General features: G+C 42.6%; 1 protein-coding gene across 2 annotated transcripts in view; it reads left to right on the forward strand.

Annotated features, from left to right (window-relative positions):
- RBFOX1 (RNA binding fox-1 homolog 1) overlaps positions 1 to 27255 on the forward strand; it is a 2041748-nt gene that overhangs the window by 204662 nt on the left and 1809831 nt on the right. For both annotated transcript variants that reach the window (XM_081966089.1, XM_081966090.1), the window contains exon 2: positions 4006 to 4065. In XM_081966089.1, coding sequence (XP_081822215.1) covers positions 4006 to 4065 — 60 coding nt within the window. The remainder of the gene's footprint in view (positions 1 to 4005; positions 4066 to 27255) is intronic.

A 27255-nucleotide genomic window follows, 5' to 3' on the forward strand; every position in this document is an offset into this window, starting at 1 on the left:
TTTTAAAGAGAAAGTAGGAAATGTGTAGTTAAGGGCCCAGTTTTAATATAACCTCTCGTAAGATCTGTATTTAAAATTATTTTAATTTGAAGGGATGGTCGATTCATATTTGACAGTAAGCTATGATTTATTTAGCCAGGATTTACTCCAGAAATACAGTACATACTGTATCTCAATCTGGATTTGCACAGCAGGGTCTAAATCTCATGTTAAACATTTTATAAAGCATACTAAGATAAAGGTAAAGGTTCCCCTTGCACATATCTGCTAGTCATTCCTGACTCTAGGGGGCAGTGCTCATCTCCCTTTCAAAGCCGAAGAGCCAGCGCTGTCCGAAGACATCTCCGTGATCATTGCGCTGGCATGACTAAATGCCGAAGGCGCACAGAACGCTGTTTCCTTCCCACCAAAGGCGGTCCCTATTTTTCTACCTTCAAAAAATATTAGAGGTTTGTGTGGCATGCCAGAGTATCTAAATCCATCTTTTAAAATCTATCTATGGCTTTAAGACCCTTGTTTTTATTGTGCCTTTCCTGTTTTAAGATTTTCTCCTATTTCTCACCCTTTTACATATTTCATTAAATGCCATAACATTAATAAATGTAAATATGAAAGCTACTTAGTTTTATTGTTTACCCTTCGCATCGTTTTTTAAAAAACCTGACTTTAACATAATTTTTAATAGTATACTTGATACATGCAATATTATTGTGTCTTTTTGTTGGAATCTGAAATAAGCTTCAGGCAACTACTTGTTTCTAAACTGTCTTCTCACTCTTCCCTGGGAGATTTCAGCTAAAGGATTTCCAATTATTTCTTGGTTTGTTTACACCATTTAATCTATAATATTTTCATGGAAACAATGTTTTTAATTATTTCGGGACCTTTGAGGTCCAGAAGCTAATGTGTGTGGTTTAAGATAAATAGTGAATACAATTTAAGTGTACAGATAATATACCTCAAATGCCTTTTGGCAAAAAAAAAAAATTTGCATTCAATTGCAAAAGATTAGTGTTGGAATAAGTTTACAATACTATCTTTGCATGGGTACTAATGACTGGGTTTTTCAAAAATCAAATATGATTCAGTTTGGGAAATGAGAGAAGTGATGTAGCCAAAACTTTTCTGGAGGCTGAATAAAGTGATAGGTAGCATTGGAGAGAAGTAGAAATGAAAGAAACTGAAAATTTGCTAATTAAGAGCTCCATCCATCTATCCATCAGAGAAATGGAAAAACAAGCTAACTCCAAGTGAAGATGAAATAATAAGAAAGGTGATGGACTGTGCTGAAATGGACAAACTAACTAAAGAAATCCAGGGAAAAGAAGAATCAGAATTCTATCAGATATGGGATAAATGGTATAGGTGGATGGAGGAAAGAAATAAGAATCCTAGGCGATAAATAAGTAGAATGTGGTAGCTCTTACAGATTGTTGTCGGTGTTAAAATGTTTATAATATAAATACAAATGATTCTGGATAAAAGTACTTTCAAACAAATGCAGTTAAAGGAGAAAAGAAAAGAAAAGAGTTGATTTGATTCATTTACTATATGTAGGCTTTGTAAGAGCCAGTTTGATGTAGTGATTAAGGCAACAGGCTAGAAACTGGGAGATTGTAAGTTCTAGTTCCACTTTTGGCCCAAAGCCAGCTGGGTGACCTTGGGCCAGTCCTTCTCTCTCAGTCGTAGGAAGGAGACAACGGCAAAACCACTTCTGAAATCTTGCCGAGAAAACTGCAAGAACTTGTCCAGGGTGTATGTCAACTCGCAAAGCATCCCTGGCCTGCTCTCGAGTTGCCATAGGCAGGAGGGGGGAAAACTGACGGAGCAGCACAGCAACCACAACAAGGACCAATCCGCTCTCACAGGGAGGGACTCCTCCGGGTGCCGTCCACCAAGCAATGCCAACGGGCGGCGCCTAGGAGTAGAGCCTTCTCTGTGATGGGCCCAACCCTCTGGAATGACCTCCCCCCCGATATTAGAACTACTACCGACTTCCGCTCCTTCCGACAAAAACTTAAAACTCACCTGTTCCGACTAGCCGGCCTGGCCCATCTATAGTTCTACTCTTACCTCCTGGCGGATATTTTTATCTGGGATAGCTTTTAGGGTTAATGTTTTTTAATTTTTTAAAATTTTAATCTAACTTAAACTAAACCTGTACAGTGAATTATTGCTACCTCCTCCAGTCTTATATTTAATTTATTTATCTTATATTTATACTATGTATATTTATTGTTCAATTGTTTTAATATGACTGTACACAGCCCCGAGTCTCTTCTGAGAGAGGGGCGGTCTAGAAATTGAATAAAGTTAAAGTTAAGTTAAGAAGCACATTCCACATGGACCTTTCTCAAGGCTGTATCACAGGGTACCTGCAACAGCCAGAGGGGCGTAATCTCTACATCCGGGGAGGAAACAGTGTCATAATTGGGCCATACATTACATGGGGTCAGAGCTGGGTACGTGCCGACATGTTGATCCTAATAAATAACTGTATTTCTTTTGAAGCTTGACTCGAGGCTCATGATTTAATTAGGGCACCCGTCAGAACCCTGACAGCGTGTTTAAGAACGAAAAACGAATGAAAAAAAAAGGGAAAAAATGTATGCTTTAGACGAAGCAATTGTGGTTCCTTTGGTAAAGGGTTTGATGAAGCAGATCCCAAACTATTTTTCAACGGTCGCAATTAACAGGAAAACACTCAACTCAGAGTGTGCTAAACCTTTTTCCATGGGAACGGAATATTCAAACCAAGCGGTATATTGCGTTTGTAGATGCTAACCATAATTTTTTCTGAAGGGCCAGCCAGTTACATCAAAGGTAACACTTAGGCTAAATTGGCCTTGAAATTGACTTCCTTATTTTATGAGTTTCTGGAGGGGAATTGGGGTGTGTGTTTCCCCTCCGTTTCATGCAATGCGAAACAATTTACATGGTAATAAATGATAGAGATTGTTCGATGTATTGCTAGAACATTGTCAAACTCTGAAAAAGGTGTCATTGTTCTCGCTTACATTCGTTTCTTAGCCTGAGGGATACATGCTGGGTTTTTCCAAGAATCTGAGAGCAAGAAGCTCACATTTATTTATTTGTTTATTTTCTCTAAAGGCAGACAATGATTGGTGATGTTAATGTCCAAAATATGGGCCTCATGACGCTTTGGCAATCCTGTTTGGAAAGAAATATATGTCAGGCTTAAGTCTCTGATAGGACAGACGTAGCACACAAAAGCAACATTTATTTGGCCAAGATTAATTGAATAAACCACAGCTAATTCACAAAAGTGGCAAAATGTGGCTCCTGCCCCTGCCCCCCTCCTCCTCCTTCTTCTTCCTCCTCCTCCTCCTTCTTCCTCCTCCTCCTCCTCCTCCTTCTCCTTCTCCTCCTTTTCCTTCTCCTTCTCCTTCTCCTTCTCCTTCTCCTTCTCCTTCTCCTTCTCCTTCTCCTTCTCCTTCTTCTTCTTCTTCTTCTTCTTCCTCCTCCTCCTCCTCCTCTCCTTCTCCTCCTTCTCCTTCTTCCTCCTCCTCCTCCTTCTCCTCCTCTCCTTCTCCTTCTCCTTCTCCTTCTCCTTCCTTCCTCCTCCTCCTCCTCCTCCTCCTCCTCCTCCTCCTCCTCCTCTCCTTCTCTTCTTCCTGTGTCAAACAGCACAGGTGTTATATTCCATCCACAGTCTGTAAATGATACCAGAAAAAACTCCTCCTCTCACTGTCCAATTAGATATTCCTGCAACCGTTCTTCATATGTTTTAGCCTCCAGTCCCCTAATCAACTTTGTTGCTCTTCTCTGCACTCTTTCTAGAGTCTCCACATCTCTTTTTTACATCCAGTTCGATGATTCTACATTTTATGTTCTAAGCAAGCAGCAGAATGGTCAAATTTCTTTCTCATATCCTTACTTCTCTCTCTCTCTCTCTCTCTCTCTCTCTCTCTCTCTCTCTCTCTCTCTCTCTCTCTCTCTCTCTCTCTCTCTCTCTCTCTCTCTCTCTCTCTCTCTTCATTCCAGAGCCGTAAGTCTGATGCTGCAGAAGTGACCCCTAACGCCAGGATTGGTCCACAAGGTTCGGTAAGTTGAAACATTTTGTTGGATGGATTCGACTCTAAATCTACTCTCCCCTCCCCTTTGCATTTCCTTTTTTTTTTGGTGGCCATTTCCTCATCCATCTTTTTGATATGCGATGGGTCCTTGGTGCTCTCTGAGCTTTGCGTTGTTTTCTTGCAGATGTTTCATGACCCAACTAGGTAACATCATCAGTGTTAGAAGGAGGTGGGTTTGTGGAGAGGTGGATGAGTGTGGGGTCCTTGGTGCTCTCTGTGAGCTTGGTTGTTTTCTTGCAGAGGGTTCATGACCGAAACTAGGTAACCTCATTAGTTTATATATGGACAGATGGATCTTGCGCCGATTGGGGCTAAGTGCATTGGAGATGATTCAATATTCTCAGCAATGTTGACATGAGCAGAATGGTAATTTGGTCAATAAAGGCAGGGGACTGGTATAGAAAGGGCAAGGTCATTAGAGACCTCGAGAGATCTGCTTTGTATGGTGAGCAATTGTTGGGCGCATCCTATAATGGTGAGCTCAAGATGGAGTAAGTGAGTAAGAAAAAGGCTTTTCGGAAATCCTTTTTCTTGGGCAGAGGCTCAACCCATGGAAGAGGTTGGAAGAGAGATTGGAAAACCTAAATAGATGAATAAAATCAGCCATTAGGTTGGATAGGTGAGAAAACCAAGGATTATAGGATCAAAATGAAGTAAATTCATGAGTCCTTTCCTTTCCCCCTCTCTCCCTGCCTCCTTCCCTCCATTTTTCTTTCTCTGTCTCTTCTATACCATTTTTATATTACCCTAACTTCCTCCCTTTCTTCCATCTTCCTTCCCTCCCTCATTTTTCTTTCTCTCTTCTATACCATCTCTATACTGTCCTTCCTTCCTTTCTTCCTCCTTCCCCCTCCCTCTATGCCATTTTTCCTTTTCTTTCTCTCTTCTATACCATCTCTATACTATCCTCCCTTCCTCCGTCCCTCCCTCCATTTTTCTTTCTTCTATACTATCTCTATACTGTCCTTCCTTCCTCCCATCCTCCCTCCCTCCCTCCATTTTTCTTTCTCTCTCTGTCTTCTATACCATCTCTATAATGTCCTCCCTCCCTCCCACCTCCCTCCCTTCCTCCCTCCATTTTTCTTTCTCTCTCTCTTCTATACCATCTCTATACTATCCTCCCTCCCTTCCTACGCACTGGAAATCAAAATCAGAAAGACAATGTACTGTATGTTAAACTGTATTTCCCTCCTGGTGGTTGGAAAGAGATTTCAGTTACAAGAAACCATCGCTCCAAATCATAGATAGAGATTTTATGGACCAAGTGATAATGTGTTTTCCACCTAGGTTGTTAACATCTATTAAGTCCCAAGTCCTTCTCATGTGCAAGCAGCTTTGTGTGTTTCACGAAATGGAACAGGTGTCTACAAATATGAAAAATCCATACTAGGGAAATAATATCAGAGATGTGGGCCTTTCGAGTCTGCACAATGGGGGAAGACTCTACCTTAGCCTATAGCTGTATCTGTCAGGGTGAGAGTAACATAGGTTTAGCCTGGCAAGATTCTGTTTATTCTGTTTAAGCAAACAGAGAAGTGAACTCTGGCTGGATTATTCAACATTCTTCTTGCGCTTAGCTTGACATTGGCCATGCCTCTAGGCATGCTGGGAGCAAAGCTTTGGGATCATGTAAAAACACACACACACACACACACCTTCCATCCCACCTAAAGACATCATATCAACCATATAGAGGAGGTGAGCAAGATAACACCTAACTCCAAGATTCATTGTCCCTTGTAGAATTTGGAGCCTGCCAGATTGCAAATGGAGTAATTTCCACCGTTAACGCTCCTGCTAATCTCGGTGCTGCATAATAAGTACAACTGAGTGGCTGAAATTCAGCGTAGCGGGCGTGAGAATAAACTTTAGCAATGTCAGCACCTGCGTGCAATACTGCTGACACTATCCTTCCACAGGCAGGAGATGAAAAGCACGGTCTCTGCTTTGGAAGCTGGGGTTTGAGAGAGGTTGCCTGTTTAGTTATGATTACTGTTTTTGGAGGGGGGGGTTGTTTGAATGCTAAAACGGTTATCCTGGCTGGGTCTGATTATACTTTAAAAGAACAATTAAGTACGTGATTACATGTCTAGCGAAGCTTGGAAATGCTGACATCCTGTAAATGTAATAAAAGCTTTGGGAAAGCAGGAGAAAAAAGTTCCCTGTGTAACAGTGGTGGGTTTCAAAAATTTTTAGAACCTCTTCTGTAGGTGTGGTCTGCTTTGTGGGAGTGTCTACTCTACTCTACTCTACTCTACTCTACTCTACTCTACTCTACTCTACTCTACTGGAATTGATGTGACCTAGGAAGAATCGATGTTCTTCCTTAGCCGTTCTTTCTGTTTAAAATTCTTGGTCTGCTTTTGTTTCATACCTAGCATTCATCATATTCAATTGCACCTTCTGTAGCTCTGATAGCAGCAGGGTAGAATACGTAACAACAAACAAACAACTCCTAAACTGGTTTGTTTTTTTCATCTTCATTTCTGGAGCTGTAGTTTATCTTCCTGAAAATGTGCAACTTCCCTATAGTCTATAGTCCCTATGTGGTATACAGCCTGATTTGCTTTTTAAAAGAAATTGGGCTCTCTCTTTCCTGTCAGATGAGATTCCTATTGCAGGGAGATCTTTTTAAAGGGTAAATCTGCAGTAGGACAATATTCTGCCATAGTAGAAGGCAGTGCACATACACACACACACACACACACACACACACACACACACACACATACACACTGACAGAGACAGAGAGAGAGAGAGAGAGAGAGAGAGAGTGGGGGGAGAGAAACAGGAAGAGACAGAGAGAAACATACAGAGACAGAGAGACACACAGAGAGAAAGAGAGAGAGTTGGGGAGACACACACACACAGAAAGAGAGAGACAGAAAGAGAGAGAAAGAAGGAGAGACACACACACAGAGAGAAACAGAAAGAGACAGAGAGAGACACACACTCAAAGAGACAGACAGAGAGAGAGAGAGAGGGAGAGAAACAGAAGGAGACAGAGAGAGACACACATACACAGAAAGAGAGACAGAAAGAGAGAGAAAGAAGGAGAGCCACACACAGAGAGAGAAACAGAAAGAGACAGAGAGAGAGAGACACACACTCAAAGAGACAGACAGACAGACAGACAGACAGAGAGAGAGAGGGAGAGAAACAGAAAGAGACAGAGAGAGACACACACACACAGAAAGAGAGAGACAGAAAGAGAGAGAAAGAAGGAGAGACAGAGAGAGAGAGAAACAGAAAGAGACAGAGACACACACTCAAAGAGACAGACAGACAGACAGACAGAGAGAGGGAGGGAGAGAAACAGAAAGAGACAGAGAGAGACACACATACACAGACAGAGACAAAGAGACAGAGAGAGAGACAGAGAGAGAAACAGAGAAAGAGACAGAGAGACACACACACAGAGACAGAGACAGACAGAGAGAGAGAGAGAGAGAGAGGGAGAGGGAGAGAGGGAAAGAGAGAGAGAAAGAAACATAAAACAACTTAATTTTCTGGGCTGAGGTTGATACCGTCCCCAGGGTATCAAATATATACACATGGAATATTATCAGCTTACTAGAGTTAAAAGATAAAGCATCAGAGATAGCAGGACCTGGTTGGAACTCATGGATTTTTAGAAAGCAACCAAGCAAGATAAAAATAATGTGATTCTCTGTGACTGGGCCCTGTTCCATTTTCCATCTGGCTTGTAATGAAATTGCATTTTGTGGTCATTGCTTAAATTGCAACGTCTCCATTATGTTGTAACTCTTTTAGGTGAGATGGTGGTAAACACCCCAGCTCTAAAAGGAAGAGTAATAAAATGGTTTATGCTGGCTTGGATATATCACATTGTGAAACGTGCAGCAGTTGGACTGAATGTATATTGATAAAAGAAAATATGGCTTTTTATTGTTTCGAGAGATTACCCTTCATTGGTAGTGTTGGCAGTTCTCAAGATGCAGTCGGGCGATGTTTGAAAGAATAACTCAGATCAGATGAGAAATATGGATTCAGAAAAACCAAATGGTTCCACACACCATGTGTTAGAATTAGTATGGGAAATCTTTGCATCCTCTTCCTCTTCCTCCTCTTTTGATAAGGCAGTTGGGTATGACTCAAGTTAATGGATTAACAGAGTTGGAAGGGAACTTGTAGGTCATCTAGTCCAACCCTCCTCCCCAAGCAGAACCTACACCATTTCTGACAGATGGCAGTCCAACCTCTTCTTGAAAGCTTCCAGTGATGAAGCTCCCACAACTTCTGAAGGCAACTTCTGTTCGATGGGTTGATTGTTCTCACTGTCAGAAAATTTCTCCGTATTTCTAGGTTGAATCTCTCCTTGTTCAGTTTCCATCCATTATTCCTTGTCTGGCCTTCTGCTTTGGAAAATAGTGTGACCCCCTCCTCTCTGTGGAAGCCCTTCAAGTATTGGAAGACTACTATCATGTCTCTCCTGGTCCTTCTCTACACTAGACTAGCCATGCCCAGTTCCTGCAACCATTCTTCGTATATTTTAGCCTCCAGTCCCCTCATCATCCTGGTTGCTCTTCTCTGTACTCTTTCTAGAGTCTCAACATCATTTTTATAGTTGTGGCGACCAAAACTGGATGCAGTACTCTAGGTGTGGTCTTACTTAAGGCTTTACAGAGTGATATTAGTACCCTGTTTTTCCCAAAATAAGACCTTCCCAGATAATTAACCCATTTGGGCTTTTGATCCATGAGTTGACCATGCTCACGGCCTCCTGCACCTCAAAAATATACATACATACATACATACATACATACATACATACATACATACATACATACATATAAACTCCTCTAGCAGCTACAAGCTCTTGTTCTCTTCAGAATGCAGCTCACTAACCTTCATCGGGTCCCATTATTCATTCTGCAGACAATCTCCAGTTTTATTTCATGCCACACTGGAAGTGAATTACAACTGTTTATTAATTCATACAACCACTGAGTGACTTAGCTGGGCTTGTGAAACACGCAGTAATGAGCAGTTACAATTTACATAATATAGACACACATCCAATCTAATGCAGAAGCTTGCTGTTCAGCATCCTTCATATCGTGAGTGGCACTTCCTGGCAATTGGATGAAAGAGAAATGTGTGTTGTCTGCTACCAAGGGGTGGGGGATGCTCAGGTTTTTTTCTTCTCCTTCTCCTCCTCCTCTCTCTCTCTCTCCTGCTTTTCTGGCTCAGCTGCTCTGGTTTAAAAACCTATTAAAGAGGGATCAAACTCATTTTATAACACTGATCATCTCCCTGCCCCCTCTTTCGTTCTTGCAGCAGTTAAATGGTTTATTAGAGGCTCGGCGACCTTGATCTCAAGTTGGTGTGGCACTATTTCATCACTCCTGAAAATTGAACTCTGAATGTTGCGGGGATCCTTTGACACCCCCCCCCCCTTCCTGGTCTATGATCTCCAGCGCAACAGCTTTGCCATTCACACAGCACTCATCCAACTAGCCTACTCCTGAGGAATAGATGACTCTCTATAGCATTAAAATAAGACCTCCCAAAAAATACCCCCCCCCCCACTGAAAATATTACAATACAGTAGCAGCCATGAGGTGACCACGCTTGCCGTCTCCTGCACCTCAAAAATAATAAGACCTCCCCAAAAATAAGGCCAAGTGCTTATTTCAGGGGTCAAAAGAAAATAAGACCATGTCTTATTTTGGGGGAAACATGGTATGGCCAGCCAACTCAACCAAGTGATTCTATTTTTTTTATTTTTTTATTTTTTTACAAATATATCAAATCAATGTGTGAACACTGTGGCACCTGGGTGTCATACATTCTAGTACAAATAAAACGAATAAAATTAATTATAATTATTACCTTCAACCAACCTATATATTTCTAATAATGATACACATTTATATTAGGTTGCAATCTGTCATTATTCACTTATTCCATGTTTTATCTTGTTATTACTTTTATTTTATTATATAAATGTGTATACACTAATAATCCCCCTTCTCTTATTTCAATCACTTATTCTAGCTTTTAATCATGTCACCCTTTATTAAAAGACTTTTCCTTTCTATCCTAGCTAACTTCTAATCATGCCACTTACAGAGAGAGAGAGAGAGAGAGAGAAGGAAAAGCAAATCAGAACAATGAAAAAGAGAAATAATCTATCCATCCTCTCTTGCCCGCTTCAATACTTTAATTGCTATCCTTTTTTTTTTGACTTGCCTCCAAGATTCCTCTCTTGAGTTTTTATCTCTTTCTACATCTGCTCCTTGGCTGTTCCATCTAGGTATTGAACATACCTAGATCAACCAAGTCATTCTAGAACAGTCTCTGCAAATTTCATACATGTGGACTTTAGCACTTTAGCACTTTAGTCTGCAAGCAGTTTGGGGACTTTTGGGAGTTGAAGCCCACAAATCTTAAAGCATGCTGGTTGGAGAATTCTTATAGTTGCTGAGATTGGAGAACTGTGGTCTAGAGTTTGATCTTAAGGTACAAGAAGGCACATTCCAATTTGAATATTAGAGAAAACTTTCTTTCAGCAAGACAGTTTGACAATGAGAGCAATTACTGCAGGTCACCCTAGGGATGGATTAACCTGGATTCTTGCACAAAGCAAAGATAGGGCTTGAAGGCCTCAATAGCCTTTTCTGTCCCAGTGGTTCTTTGAATGTTTGTCATTTTCCCCGCATGGATTCTCAGAAACAAACACATACATTCCTAAAGGTTTTCTCTGTCAATGATCCTGAAAAGTAGGTTCATAGAAGCTAAATTTCTCAAAGTAGACCAGTAACCTTCTCCAGCTGTGAGTGTCAACTTCAAGCTGGTTTTGGTCCTACATCCTGTTTCACACTACCTCTTTACATGGGAGCAAGTAAAGAACTGCTTCACTTGCTGCGCAAAACACTGACGAGGGATCTTTGCTAACCCCTGTATTGTTCCAATGATATCTATAAATTTGTCTTTGAAAAAAATGAGTGGTATAGAAAAGTGAAATATGTATAGATAAATAGGTAAGTGGGTTGGTGGGTGGGTGCATAGGTGGATAGATAGATAGATAGATAGATAGATAGATAGATAGATAGATAGATAGATAGATAGATAGATAGACAGACAGACAGACCATCGATGGATGGATGGAGAGATGGATCGATGGCAGATGACAGCTGGATGGATGGATAGATGGATAGATGGATAGATAGATGGATAGATGGATGATGGATAGACAGACGGACAGACAATGGATGGATGGATGGATGGATGGATGGATGGATGGATGGAGAGATGATAGATGGCAGATGGATAGATGGATGGATGGATGGATGGATGGATGGGTAAATGGATAGATGGAAAAATGGATAGATGAAAAAATGGATAGATGGTTAGATGGATGGATGGATGGATGGATGGATGGATGGATGGATGGATGGATGGATGGATGGATAGATAGATGATAGATAGATAGATAGATAATTTCTTGCCCTGTGCAGTCTTTTTCAGCCTATTGACAGCTGCCTTTTAGTACCATAAAAATGTTAGCAGGTTTTTTTTTTCTTGATCTAATTACTTTTCCTGGGGTATAATTGTGTTTTTTTTCCTATTTCAGAAACTCATCCAAAGTATTGACATTAGATAACAAGAAATGATCTCTTTCTCAGGCGGTGTGTTTGTTTTAATCTAGTGATATTGAGGGGAAAAAAATATCTGACCCACAGAGGCATTTTCAAGATACTTTAATATAGGTAATAATGATTTTTTCCCCCTTTCGATGTTTTGCCTTTCCCCCTCCCTCCCTTTTCCTTTTCCCCTTTGTTCTTTTTGCCAAGAAATAAAATTGCTGCAAGACGACACTTTGTGATCGGAATGGAAATGAGATGTTGAGCAACCAGAAAATACCTGCCCGTAGATCTTCAACAAAAACGGTTATTGTGTGGTTGTTACTGTTATTCTGGCCCAGCGAGTCAAATCTGCAAACAGAAATAATGGGTTGGGGGTTGATTTCCCTTGCTGGACCAGAAGTAAATTTTGAAACGTTCTTCGTTGTCAAGAGCAATGAGAAACATCTAACATCCAGTGGTGGGTTGCCAATTTTTCTACTACCAGTTCAGGCGCGCTCATGCGCGGGCTGCTTTTGCACATGCACAGAAGCATCTGGTGGGTGGGCGGAGCCCGATCCGGGCTGAACTGGGAGCAACCCACCTCTGATGGTTTCCTTACTAGCAATTTGGAATCAAGGGTGAGCTTCAAAAAGTGCAGAAATGGGTTCATTGCTCTGTTGCTGGGTGGGCGTGGCCTAGTTGGCCTCTTGCACAACGGCGTGGGAGGTGTTTTCGCCCTCCCCAGGCTCCGGAGGCTTTCCTTGAGCCTCTGGGAGGGCGGAAGCTGCTTCCCCTGGGCTCCGGAGACTGGAAACAGTCCCGTTTCCAGACTTCCAGAACCTCCAAAAGGCCCATTCCCCCCCCTCCTAGCTTCTTCATGGACCCTGGATTTACTTGGCATAATGAAAGGGCCACATGGACACTCCTGGGAGGGGCGGAGTGGGCATGGCCAACCAGGAGTGGCATATGCGGGTTTGCCGAACTAGGCAGAATCCTAGTTAGAGGATCGCCCAAACCAGTGTGAACCCCCAGCAGCCCACGCCTGCTTGGAACCCTCATTTCTGCTTAAATGGAGAAGCTGTGATCCCCTGTTTCTACCAATCAGTGAGAGACTTTGTTGTTGTTGACTCAGAAGGTTCCCACGGTTTCCACCTAATTAAAAATAAATGTTTTTCCCCTCCCCAAGCAATCAGTCACATGGCCCAATCAAGGCACTGTCTGGTTGCCTGGTGACATCACTCCTCCTTCCTCTGACTAGGTGGGAGAATGTTCTTGGTTCCCAAGAGAAAGTATTTTGTTTTGACCCTAGCTATTTCTATCCCTATCCCTCAGCTCCAGTGTGGCAACATTGAAGCTCCAAGATGGCTTTGGAGTGACACCATCGCTTAATCACTGTTCAAAATTATGATGGTCTCAAAAAAAAAAAAGTTATAGGGGACCTGTTCTTGAAATTACAACTGCTGGCCATGTGATCATATTTGGGTTCTTTAGCAATTAGCTCAACTGTATGACTGATTAAAGCATCTTGTCATATGATCAACTGCACGGCTAACTCAGTGGGTAGAGCATGAGACTCTTAATCTCAGGGTCATGGGTTCAATTCCCACGTTGGCTGTACTTTTAAGGAATTAGCGAACACCTAGAAACAAACAAAGTAATAACCAAAAGCCAACATGGGTTTGTCAAAAACAGATCATGCTGGACTAATCTTATTGCATTCTTTGATAATGTGACAAAATTAGTGGACTAGAGGAATGCCATCGATATAGTTTACTTGGACTTCAGTAAGGCATTTGATAAGGTAGACCATAACCTACTACTAGATAAAGTAGAAGAATGTGGGTTAGACAGCATCACCAACAGATGGATTCGTAACTGGCTGACCAACTGCACTCAACGTGTAGTCCTCAATGGAACTGCATCTACATGGAGGGAAGTATGCAGTGGAGTACCCCAAGGCTCTGTTTTAGGCCCAGTACTCTTCAACATCTTCATCAATGATTTGGATGAGGGAATAAATGGGGAACTCATCAAATTTGCAGATGACACCAAGCTGGCAGGAATAGCCAACACTCCAGAAGATAGGCTAAAGATACAGAAGGAGCTTGACAAACTTGAACATTGGGCACTATCTAATAAAATGAAATTCAATGGTGAAAAGAGTCAGGTTCTACATTTAGGCAACAAAAACAAAATGCACAGGTACAGTATAGGTGGTACCTTGCTCAATAGTAGTAACTGTGAAAGGGATCTTGGAGTCCTAGTGGACAACCATTTAAATATGAGCCAGCTGTGTGCAGCAGCTGCCAAAAAAGCCAACATAGTTCTAGGCTACATAAACAGAGGGATAGAATCAAGATCACGTGAAGTGTTAATACCACTTTATAATGCCTTGGTAAGGCCACACTTGGAATACTGCATTCAGTTTTGGTCACCACAATGTAGAAAGGATGTGGAGCAACAAAGGCGATTAGGGGACTGGAGACTAAAACATATGAAGAACGGTTGCAGGAACTGGGTATGTCTAGTTTAATGAAAAGAAGGACTAGGGGAGACATGAGAGCAGTGTTCCAATATCTCAGAGGTTGACACAAAGAAGAGGGAGTCAAACTATTTTCCAAGCCACCTGAGGGTAGAACAAGAAGCAATGGGTGGAAACTAATCAAGGAGAGAAGCAACTTAGAACTGAGGAGAAATTTCCTGACAGTTAGAACAATTAATCAGTGGAACAGCTTGCTTCCAGAAGTTGTGAATGCCCCAACAGTGGAAGTCTTTAAGAAGATGTTGGATAGCCATTTGTCTGAATCAGCATAGGGTTTCCTGCCTAGGCAGGGGGTTGGACTAGAAGACCTCCAAGGTCCCTTCCAACTCTGCTATTGTATTGTATTGTATCATGATTTTGGATTTATTTATTTTTTTGCCATTTTCTGCATATAGTCCCCTTAATGACCCCACTGACTTGCTTAATGACTTTCGTCAAAACAAGCGGAAGAATGAGGCTGATCATGTAATATCTTGACCATATAGCAATCTATGCAACAATTTATGATTGAAAATAAGGTCCCAGTTCTGGTTTTAAGTTGTGGACTAAAGATCCAGAGCTATGATTTGTGGTTCCTGAGCTCAGGACACAGGATTATATTCAAATTCCTTAACATATGCAAATTACACATGCAAATTCCTTTGCAAATGTTTCTTTATAACTGAGCCCTGCTGCAAATTTGCAAAATGAATAGAGACTCATAAATAAGGTAAAGATGAAGGTTCCCCTTGCACATATGTGCTAGTCATTCCTGACTCTAGGGGGCAGTGCTCATGCCTGTTTCAAAGCTGAAGAATCAGTGCTGTCCAAAGACATCTCCGCGGTCATGTGGCCAGCATGACTAAACACCGAAGGCACACGGAATGCTGTGACCTTCCCACCAAAGGTGGTCCCTATTTTTCTACTTGCATTTTTTACATGCTTTCGAACTGCTAGGTTGGCAGAAGGTGGGACAAGTGACGGGAACTCACTCCATTAATGCAGTGCTTGGGATTTGAACCCGGGCTGTATATATCTTAGGCAGGAGTTTTAGCCACTAAGCCACGGGCTCTGTTCCTTATCAGTTGAGCCAGGGAAATAGGTATGTATTTGTGTTACAACCCCTGGTATGACTAAATATGGGAGGAAGGTCACTACTCCCTCTTTCTGTCCTTCGGCTCATTACAGAGGACCATCCAGGCAGAAAACCATATTTTTATTTTTAATGTTGCCTTTTTATATTTGTGTTGTATTTGTGCTGATAAATAAATAAAGGGAGACTAGTATAAATCTATTTCAAGCTATTTAGTTCTCATCAGCTAGCCATACCCAGGTTCGAATTCCAGTAAGGGTATGGCTGAATATATATATGATCGCAGCATTCTGAGATAAACTAATGATGAATTTCTTGCGCATCTATAGCCTGGCTGGTCAGTTCTGTGGGGAAAATTAGTGCTCAGACCCTTCCTGTTAGCCATTTCTCCCCCAAATTGTGGAATCTTAATACTTCCCAAGTCTTCCAGGAAGTGTGGCCAATGAAAAGTTGTATCCAGAAACTTTTTTTTCAGTTTGAAAAAAAAAATAGGGGGGAAAAATCGCAGAAAACAAATATCAAAGTATTCCTTGAAAGAATTTCAGATAAGCTTGTTTTGGTTTGTGGATGTATAGGGAGAAATATCAAATGCTCATCGTAGCTTAAACCAATCCTGATGAGTAGTTAAATGCAGGGAGTACAATGATTGAGTTGGAGTGGAAATAAATAAATAAAGTGGATTTTAAAGAGAAAAGACCAGGCTGAAATTTCAACTGTGAGGGTAAAATGCCATCTAGTGACAATTTTCAGGAAGCAGCTGTTCCTATTTATTCATTTTCATTTTTAAAAAAGCCTCCAGCAGGTCAGCTTAGCTTTCTCTTATTTTTTGAGGAAGAAAAGTCCAGAGGATTTAATTCAAAATATTCCACTTCCCCCCCCCCTTTCGATGATGTATTTCTTTGTTTGTTTTCAAAGAAAGAGGCGGCTTTTTTTTTTCCTGGTGGAAAGGCAGCCAATAAATTGACACGTTCTGTTTAAAAACAACCAAGCAGCAGAAGAACACAGTGAGGGAGCATAGTCACAGGGAAAAAACTCAGACTGAAATGCATAGCAACAAGAAGAATGGAATATTGTGTTGTGTCGTTTTACAAAATGCAAAGCAAAACAATGGCAAAAAGAGTGAGTGAGAGAGAGAAAAATCAGAGCCATGCTCCCCAGTATGGAAAAAGAATCCATTGAATTAGAAATGAATTATGAAATCTCTCTCTCTGTGTGTGTGTGTGTGTGTCTCTGTGTGTGCACGCACGTGTAAGGGAGTAGAATAGGGAAAAATAAAAAAGGGTCAAGGAGGGAGGGAGGGAGGGAGGGAGGAAGGAAGGAAGGGAAGGGAGGGAGAGAGGAAGGAAGGAGGGAAGGAAAGAAGGAAGGAAGGAATGAACAGGGAGGGAGGGAGGGTGGAAAGAAAAGGGAGGGAGAGATGGAGGAAGGAAGGAAAGAACAGGGAGGGAGAGAAGAAGGAAGGAAAGAAAGAAAGAAAGAAAGAAGGAAGGAAGGAAGGAATGAACAGGGAGGAAGAGAGGAAAAAGGACGGTGGGAGGAAGGAAGGAACAGGGAAGGAGAGAGGAAGGAAGGAAAGAAAGAAGAAAGGAAGGAAGAGGGAGGGAGGAAGGAAGAGGGGGAGGGAAGAAGGAAGAGGAGGAAGGAAGGAACAGGGAGGGAGGAAGGAAAGAAAGAAGGAAGAAAGGAAGGAAGGAAGAGGGAGGGAAGGAGGAAGAGGGAGGGAGGGAAGGAGGGAAGGAAAGAAGGGCACTACAATGTAATTTGGGAATGAATTTGGATTGTGGACTATGGATCACCAGTCTTGTTGAAAAGGGAGTCATTGCATGATGGGGGAATAAAGGAAAACGAGGAGAAAAACGAACAATCCAAACAATCAAATTATGTAGCTTTTTAAGACAGCATCAAGATCACGAGATGTCATCGTACCGCTCTCTGCTCCATAAATGAGCCTATACTTGTAACATGGCATCCACTTCTGGTCACCATGATACAAAAAGAAAGAGGAAAGAGTGGTGAGAAGAGCAACAAAGAAGATCAGGGGTCTGGAGGCTAAATTGTACAATGAGCAGTTAAGGGAACCGGGTATGTTTAGTCTAATGAAGAGGAGACTTAGAAGTAACATGATAGCAGTTCTTCCAGTACTTGAAGAGGTGCCCCAAGAAGAGATGGATTGATTGATTCTCTAAAGCACCGGAAGGCAGGACAAGTAACAATGGGTGGAAGCTTGTTAAAGAGAGAACCTCAACCTAAAATTAAGGAGAAATGTTCTGATAATGGGAACAATTAATGGCGTAGCTTGCATCCTGAAGTTATGGGTGTTCCATTACTGGAGGTGTTGATGGAGATTCTCAGTCATCCAGGTCATGGGTTGTCCCAAAGATGCTTTTTCAAGAGGCAACTGGTCTTTCTTTGAAGACATTTCACTTCTCATCCAAGAAACTCTAGGTTTCAGAACAGAAGAAACTTCTTGGATGAGAAGTGAAACGTCTTCCAAACAACAACAACAACCCAGAAAGTCCAGTTGCCTCTTGAAAAACCAACTTTAGGACATCCATTACTGGAGGCTTTTCAAGAAAATGTTGGTCAACCGTTTCTCCACGGTGGAATAAGGACATTCGCCTTTGGCAGGGGGTTGAACTAGAAGACCCCCCACCCCAAGGTCCATTCCAGGTCTATGATTCTATGATTTCTCCAAGCAATTGTAGGCCCTCAAGTAGATAAAGACTAGTTCTGCGATGGCGAACATATGGCACGCATGCCAGAGATGGCACTCGCAGCCCACTCTGTGGGTATGCGCACTGTCACCAGCTGTTCTTTTGCTTTCCAGTGTGCACATAGCCAGCTAGTTTTTCAGCACGCCCGAGTACCGGTGCAGCAGAAACTCAAAGACCAGCTGGCTGGCACATGCATGCTCACCAGTCAGCTGGTCTTTGGGTTTCCGGTGCTCCAGGATACACACACACATTCTGGTTTGGACCCTTGGTGCCAAAAAGGTTCGCCATCACTGGATTAGTTTATCTAAAGTCTGCATTTGCGGAGCAGCAGAGGTAGAAGACCTGGCTCCCCTCCTATTTGATTGCTGCCCATATAAGGGGATGAGAGAAAAGTATCTTGGCCCATATACCAAACGAAGGACCCATTGGGATCCCCATACCAAAACAACTTACCTTATGTGCAGCCATATTTTACACAGCACAGGACTTAAACAAAATGCTTCAGTTGAGATCTGCATATGTGGGACTGATTGGGGTAGATTGCAGGGGGTGACAGGTATCTCTTTCTTTCTTTCTTTCTTTCTTTCTTTCTTTCTTTTTCTTTCTTTCTCTCTCTCTCTCTCTCTCTCTCTCTCTCTCTCTCTCTCTCTCTCACACACACACACACACACACCTACCTACCTACCTACCTACCTACCTACCTACCTACCTATCCATCTACCTACCTACTATCTATTTATTTGTCTATCTACCTTCTCCCTCTCCCTCCCTCGCTCTCCTCTCTCTCTCTCTCTCTCTCTCTCTCTCTCTCTCTCTCTCTCTCTTATCTACCAACCTACCTATCCATCTACCTACCTACTATCTATTTATTTGTCTATCTACCTTCTCCCTCTCCCTCCCTCCCTCTCCTCTCCTCTCTCTCTCTCTCTTATCTACCTACCTACCTACCTACCTACCTACCTACCTACCTACCTACCTACTTACCTATCCATCTACCTATCTACTATCTATTTATCTATCTATCTACCTTCTCTCTCCCTCCCTCCCTCCCTCTTTCTGTATCTGTATCTGTCCATGTCCATCTTTCTCTTTCCCCTCTACCTACCTACCTACCTATCTTTTTTAAAAAAAAACATTTTTTCTTAATTATATTATATTTTTAAGCTTTTAACATTATTGTTTGTATTCCAGCCTTTTTGTGTTGGTTTATGGCCATAATACAGATGTGATTGTTTGATCATCTACCCACAACACCATTTCCAGTCTGAATGTCAAAACAGAGCCAACATCCTTTTATTTGCTGCCTGCCGTATGCAGTAACAAGGGGGAAGTGATAAAAAGAAAACAAACTCCAAAAAGTTATTTCTTGTTCTCTCTCTCCCTCCCCCCCCCCCTCTCTCTTTCTTTTGTGACTTGTATCTGAAGTCAAAATTCACCTCCAGGGATGATCATGGGGGGACAGGATGAAACTTTTTTTTTAAAAAAAAATGTCTCTCCCCTGAGTTCTTTCTTTTAGTCCTCAAAGCTTGGAGGATTTATTAGGCTATAAATAAGGTGACTGGGAAAGTCGTGTTTTTGTGCTAATCTGGAGGACAAAAATGAAAGAAAGAGAGGAGGAAAGAACTTTGTTTCATCAGTGAGAGCTTCAAGAAAGTGTTTGGATGGCTTCCCCCTTTGGATATAGATGCCATCTCCGTTTTAAGCGTAATTCCGACTCTACTTTCAAAGAACCTGTGAGGAGCAAGACTGAATATTGGGATGCTTCAAAGTCGAGTCAGCAAATCAAGGTTGTCCCATTCACAAGGAGTTCACTTGAGTGCAAAACCTATTTTTCCAAATACTAAAAATATCCTCATTAAAACAACCACAAACTTCTCAAAATTAGAAACGGTTCTTAACATTGTAACAGCCTTCATAGTTTTCATTGGAGGTGGGGTGGAGGAGAAGTGCATGGAAGAACTTGCAGTTGTGGGTTTATTTCAGCTCCATGGCTCTGTCTGGAAGGAAGCCCTCATTGATCCCAGAGGGGTTCTTACTGAGTAAACAAACAGCAGACTTGGAATGCTAATACTTGTTCAGACTTAGGTCCAAATGAATTCCACAGTGGGGAAGATACACAGGAGATAATCTCTGCCTTCAGCCTGGTCGTCTACAGTAAGAGAAAGGCAGAAAGAAAAAAATTGGGGGAAGGGGAGGATGGGGGGGAGGAGCAGGTTCAGGCACCAGCATGTGTATATTTGTACCTTGGTCAGGGAACCGGTGGCTCAGTGGCTAAGATGCTGAGCTCTTCAATCAGAAAGGTCGGTAGTTCGGCAGTTCGAATCCCTAGCGCCGTGTAATGGAGTGAGCTCCCGTTACTTGTCCAAGCTTCTGCCAATTTAGCAGTTCGAAATCACGTAAAAATGCAAGTAGGAAAATAGGGACCACCTTTGGTGGGAAGGGAACAGCGTTCCGTGCGCCTTCGGCGTTGAGTCATGCCGGCCATATGACCACGGAGATGTCTACGGACAGCGCGGGCTCTTCGGCTTTCAAACGGAGATGAGCACCGCCCCCTAGAGTCAGGAACGACTAGCACACATGTGAGGAGGAACCTTTACATTTACAGTCATAACACCTGGCAACAAGTGGAAATTGTTTTTGCACTTCCGTATGTCAGCGTTCCAAATATCATCCAGAATTAAATCAGAGTTCCAGGGCATAGCTCTCATCAAAGTTCCAATTTAATAAGACAGACATGTTGGTACATCTGTGGAAACCCAAATCTGAAAGCTTTCTGGGTTTCCACCCAGTTGAAAGTTCATGATCTTGTCCCCACACCCACAAGTTCATCACATGGTCCAATCTTCCACTGCCGTGCTGGATTTCCACCCATCTAGTTCCGATCAGATGCAGAGACACAGAATGACCTTGATTTCTAGAAAGGAATTTTTTATTTTGAAAACAAACACATTCTACTCCTTACAAGGTATATTTGCACCTTGGCTAGTCACAACACCTGGCCACTAGGGCAAATAGTTTTTACACTTGCATGTTTATTTCTTGGTCTGGTCTGGCTCTTAAGGCTGATGTGCCTTCACCTCAACTTCCTCTTCAATCCAGTTCACCTAAGTCACAATCAAGACCGAATTTAATGCTGTACGTATCAAAAGGAAAAAAAAATCTCAAAACTAAAAGCAAACAAAATATGGTCTCACTCGGTTTGTAGAGAAAGGAATTTAATTCTAAAGCAAAACAAAACAATACAACTTGATCTAATTTTCAGGCTGATGGTGTGAAATTCTTGCCATAAAATGTTCGGTGAATCAAAGGTTGCCCTGGATGATCCAGCATCCTTGAAGTTAAATATACAATACCAAAAACAGGTTTTCCAACTTGGTAGTAAATACCAGCAAATACCAGCAAAGAAAGAGATAACAGTTTCAGTTTCAGTTCAGTGCAGCAGACCAGTTTAGCGCTCAGCACAGACTCAGAGCTTTAGTACAGAAAAGTTGAGCTAAGTCCCGCCCAGGCTCCTTGCTGTCTCTTTGTTGCTCACACAGCAAATACTGTTTCAGTTTCCAAACAGCCCTCATTGGCTGACATGGTTGCTATGCCTTTTCATTGGCTGACATTGTTACCATGTCTTCTAAGTCATGCACTCTCGTGTACCAACAAGGCATTCTGAAGCACCTGGTGAATGAAGATCAAAAGCAGAAGCATAATTGACAGGGATTATGGAATTTGGGAAATGGAAGGCAGATTTTGGTTCAATAATAGTATGGTTTTTCCAGCGGTTTGTTTGCTTTTCAGTATCTCGGCATTTCCCCATCCCTGGTTTAGTAGGTGTGTGTGTGTGTGTTTATGTTTATATTAATGACTTTAACATAGACATCCAAGGCTGCAGCACCCTTCAACCTTGAGATGAAAAATAGTTCTCGCTTCAAGACCCATTTGAGCTCTCAAAATATGAAGCTTGGGTGAGGGGCCACTCAAATGAGTTTCCAGAGCCCAAATCTCATTCTATTTCCACTCTCTCATTTTGTGTGCCTTCCTCTGGATTGTGGGATAGGCATCAAATTCCTACTAAGCTGACCTAGCTAAAGTGGAGAAGCGAGATGCGAGCCCTTGCTGAGGAAGGTCACTCAAAGAGGTCTGCTATTCTGCAATTCTTTATTTTCAAGGTTGGAGGAGAATGAATTATGCAATGGGCAGACTCCTGTCTCAGTGGAGAATGAATGTTCTTGTATCAAAGTTTTGCAGGTGTCCTGGGAGAGCAAGATAACATTGGAGAAGGCAATTCTGTCTCTGTCTCCGTCACCGTCTCCTCCTCTTCCTCCCCTTCCCCTTCCCCTTTCCCCTTCCTTTTCTCCTTCCCCTTCTCCTTTTCTGCCTCCTCCCCTTCCCCTTCCTCTTCCCCTTCTCCTCTTTCTCTTTCTCCTTCTCCTTCTCTACCTCATCCTTCTCTACCTCCTCCCCTTCCCCCTCTCCTTCTCCTCTTTCTCCTTCTCCTTCTCTACCTCCTCCTTCTCCTTCTTTGCCTTCTCCCCTTCCCCTTCCTCTTCTCCTCTATCTCCTTCTCTTCTTTCTCCCTCTACTTCTCTGCCTCCTCCCCTTCCTCTACCCCTCCCCTTTCTCCTTTGCCTTCTCTACTTCCTCCTTCTCCTTCTCTGCCTCCTCCCCTTCCTCTTCCCCTTCCCCTTCTCCTTTTCCTTCCCTTTTTCCTTCTCCTTTTCTACCTCCTCCTCTTCCTCTTCCCCTTCTCTTTCTCCTTCTCCTCTTTCTCTACCTCCTCCCCTTCCCCCTCTCCTTCTCCTCTTTCTCCTTTTCCTTCTCTGCCTCCTCCTTCTCCTTCTCTGCCTCCTCCCCTTCCTCTTCCTCTTCTCCTCTTTCTCCTTCTCTTCTTTCTCCCTCTACTTCTCTGCCTCCTCCCCTTCCTCTACCCCTCCCCTTTCTCCTTTGCCTTCTCTACCTCCTCCTTCTTCTTCTCTGCCTCCTACCCTTCCTCTTCCCCTTCTCCTTTCCCTTCCTTTTCTCCTTCTCCTTTTCTACCTCCTCCTCTTCCTCTTCTCCTTCTCTGCCTCTGCCTCCACTTCATCCCCATGCTCTTCTCCTTTCCCTTCCCCCCTCGTCCCTCATTCTCCATTTTTGAAGGGTTCTTTTTGTTCTTAGTTTCAGCCTATATGCACCCATTATCCTGGATGCAGAGAAGCCCACACATGGACTTTAAGAATGTAAAGTTTTATTGAAATAAACTAGGCCCTTCTCCCCCATCAAAACAGAAAAGAAGAAAGGGAAGAGAGCAGCAGCTTTCGGTTTGAATATAGTGATGAAAGAGACAAAATGGACAGCCACAGAAATAAGAAAGGTTTCGCCTGACTCTCGGAGGACTATTATTTCCAAGCATGAGTTTAATATATAATATACTGGCGTAAAGGATATATTTATTCTTCTATCTCCAAGCATTAGGGAAAGATTAGGCCAAATGAGTCACACACTAGACTACAATATATATGTAAATGTTTTCTCCCTCCCCCTTTTTTTTTCACAGCCACCGCCTGCATTTGACACACAATTTTTGATTATTTATAAGCCAGCAAAAATCTTGCACGCAGGCACTTGCCAAATGAAAGTGTTTATCATGCATTATGCCCATTGCCAGCACAGCATTCAATGTTATTGGGAATAAATGGAGAGGTCGATTAAATCTTTCCATAGTAATGCCGTTTGTGCTGTCGGCATCCAAAAAAATATGGAAAACCAATATGGTGAGCGCAACAGGTGAGTGCTGAGTCCACCAGAGCTGAGTGTTATGGCCTATCGGCCACCGGCCCCTCCAGCAGCTAAATCAGAGGAAGAGGAGGAGGAGGAGGAGGAGGAGGAGGAGGAGGAGGAGGAGGTGGAGGAGGAGGAGGAGGAGGAGGAGGCATGTGAGTTAGGGTCAGTATCAAGGCAACCTGAGAGCTCTGAGGGGGAAGAGGGAATGGAGCTGTCGGAGAGAGAGAGAGAGGTGGAGCTTGGCCCATCCGTCAACCCTCAGATGGAGAGTCAACAGCTCCCAGGTCTGGAGGTGGCCGATGAGGAAGAGGAGGAACAGCTGTGTCCAGTGCCTGACACGCAGATGCTCAGAAGGCAGAGGAGAGGAGAGCAGTGGAAATCTGTAGGCCGGTCCTTGGAAAGGAAGAGCCACCGCTGCTAGCGAAGCCCCAGCCTAGCTCTGGGAATAAAAGGCAATAAAAGAGTTGAAGATATGTGTCAGACAACTATTCATCTCCCTGCTGGACAGATTTCTTAGCCTGCAATGAAAGAGAAACATTTTTGTCAGGGCTGCTGGCACTCCTATTAAAGGAATCATTGATTTAACGACAGAGGGTTTGTCATGTTTTGGGAACTCGATCAGGATATTGAGCAAGGCAATGTGGGACTTAAGCCCCACTCTGGGTTCCATCTTGATTTGTGTATCCAAAAAGAACTTCCAATGAATTCTACATCTCATTCTGAATGGACAATCCTGCATCACTCGGTGGTGCTTTAGATTTGGAGGCCAGAAGATGCTCAGGATGTGTCTTCATTAAGCAAACAGATCTTTTCTTGGTAGCTGGAAGGAGACTTTTATGATCTTGGGAGAAGACACGGCTATTTTTGAATGTTTGTTTTATTTATGAAACACATTTCCACCTCGCCACAATCCAAAGGACCCTGGGTGCCTTACAAGACATCCACAGGGACATATAAAAACCCTGTTCACGGGGACAAGCTTAAAAGCAGTCCCAATCCGAAAGACAGAAATGAAAACAAGAACAGGACAATTGTGAGAACAAAAGGCAGACATCATCCAACTGAGAGGAGACTGAAAGAACTTGGTGTCAGCGTTCCACATAATGCACCCATGGAAAGCAGAACTCGGAGGCAGGTAGATTCCTCAAAGAATAATTTATTGGATACATCCTATTGGCACCACTGGTGAAAAGCAACTCACGGTTTTCCCACGGTTTTTCCCTACCGTATTTTTCGGAGTATAAGACGCACCTTTTTCCCTCAAAAAAAGAGGCTGAAAATCTGGGTGCATCTTATACACTGAATACAGCATTTTTTACCCCCGAAACCCCACCCCCTTCACCAAAATGGCCGTGCAGAGCCATTAGAAGGCTTTCAGAGAGCTCCTGGGGGTTGGGGAGAGCAAAAATAAGTGAAAAATGGGCTGTTTTTGCTCAATCCCCCCCCCCAGCCCCCAGGAGTACTCTATAAGCCTCCAAAAGGCTATGCATGCAATTCTTTTGACAAAAAACGGGCCCATTTTCACGGAAAATGGGCCATTCTTTGCTTGTTTTTGGGGGGGGGGCACCCCCCAGGAGCACTCTGAAAGTCCCCCAAAGGCTATTCATGCCTTTTTTTGAAAAATAAATAGGCCATTTTTTGTGAAAAATGGGCCATTTTGGGGAGGTTTGCAGAATGCAAAAACCTTTTTTTTTAAAAAAATTTGTTTCTTCAAAACCTTGGTGCGTCTTATACTCTGGTGCATCTTATACTCCGAAAAATATGGTAATTAAAAAGTGAAACTTCCCCCTTCCCCCACGTCATCAGTCACATTGTCCAATAGAGGTGCTGGCTGGTTGCTTGGTTACTCCACTCCTCCTTTCCCCAGCCATCCGTTGGAATGTCCTTGGTTCCCAGAGGAAAATCTTTTGCTTTGACTATAAACCCCAACTATCTATTTCCCCCCTCCCTGCCCCTTCTTCTTCCCTGGAGCAATCCTGAAGTCTCAAAGATGGTCTGACTCTGTTGTTACATCCTCAAACCTCCAAAACGTTAACCCTACTACTGTCTACCGTGGACCTCACCCCATTCCTAAGAGGTCCGTAAAGGGGGCGTGCAATAGCACAACAGCAAGCCGACCGTTCCTATCCTACTGTCTCCAATTATTCATATACCCATTTACCGTGTTCATATTTATGATTCTACTTATGCCTGTCATCTTTTACATGTTGGACAAACTAAATAAAATAATGAAATAATTGAAATCTGCACAAAGTCGCTGGGGTTGAGAATCACCCAGATGAAAGTGATGGGGTTGAGAAGCACTTGGGAGAGAGGAGAAGGATTTAATCTCCCCCTCAAGTTCAGCGAAAAACTTCCCCTGAACAAATTTACAGGGATAAATTGCATCTGCTGTGCTCTGTTTGTAGAAGCCACAGGACCACATCATTATTCTCACAACTCCTCCGTATTTCCTCACTTGTTTCCCACCGCTTGATGTTTCTACGTCTGAGAATAAAGCCTCTTCCTTTACAACAGTCCAAATGCAAATTCAGGTATCCGTCAGTTGAACTAAATGCCCAAGTGAACTGGCAGGGAAATGAGAATAGCTAGCTTTTGAGTTTATTGTTAAAGGAGATCGCCTTAAAAACTCGGATGATAAAGCCAGCTAACCTTCAAAGAGAATTCAGCCTTGAAGGGACAGGAAGCCCATTATCCTGTCGATTATCAAGTTGTCTACTGAGCAGCCATTCAGGGCACAGCGGGATTGTGTCTCACACACATTTTTCAAGTCTCACAGACATTTTTGGAAGCGACGCACATTTTTCAAGAAAAGAAGAAGTGGGGAAGGACGGGGAAAATTCCCAAAGAGTTTTGGAATACCAATGAAAATCTAGTTGATATATAAAGTTAAAATAGAGTCTTTTTGAAATCAAGTTTAACTGCTAGTGACTCCATGTGTGTATGTAATTCTCTTTTTCTGTGCCAGGATTATGGTTACAGGAATGAGAAACCGATTAACCTCCTATGAGAACAGATAACAAATTAACGGAGTTGGAAGGGACCTTGTAGGACATCTAGTCCAATAAGCCGGAGACCCTACACCATTTCTGACAGATGGCAGTCCAGTCTCTTCTTGAAAGCCTCCAGAGATGAAGCCCCCACAACTTCTGAAGGCAACTTCTGTTCTGTTGGTTGATTGGTCCATTGAATTGTCCATGATTTTCTTTGTAATCCCTTTCAGCAAAAATTAAATCCATTGACCAATCTTCTGTCCAAGAATGGGTCTTTGTGACTCTGTGTTCTTATTTCCGGATCCACCAGTTGATCTTGTTAAATGAAACGGCTGCTGATAAATTCTTCAAGTGACAGTTTCATTTTCATCCCCATTCCTGGAAACATTGCCCATTTCACAGTAGCACCCAATCTAATAATAATAATAATAATAATAATAATAATAATAATAATAATAATAATAATAATAATAATAATAATAATAATAATA

This window comes from Natrix helvetica, assembly GCF_964273705.1.
Source record: "Natrix helvetica genome assembly, chromosome: 13".
Taxonomy (NCBI): Eukaryota; Metazoa; Chordata; class Lepidosauria; order Squamata; family Natricidae; genus Natrix; species Natrix helvetica.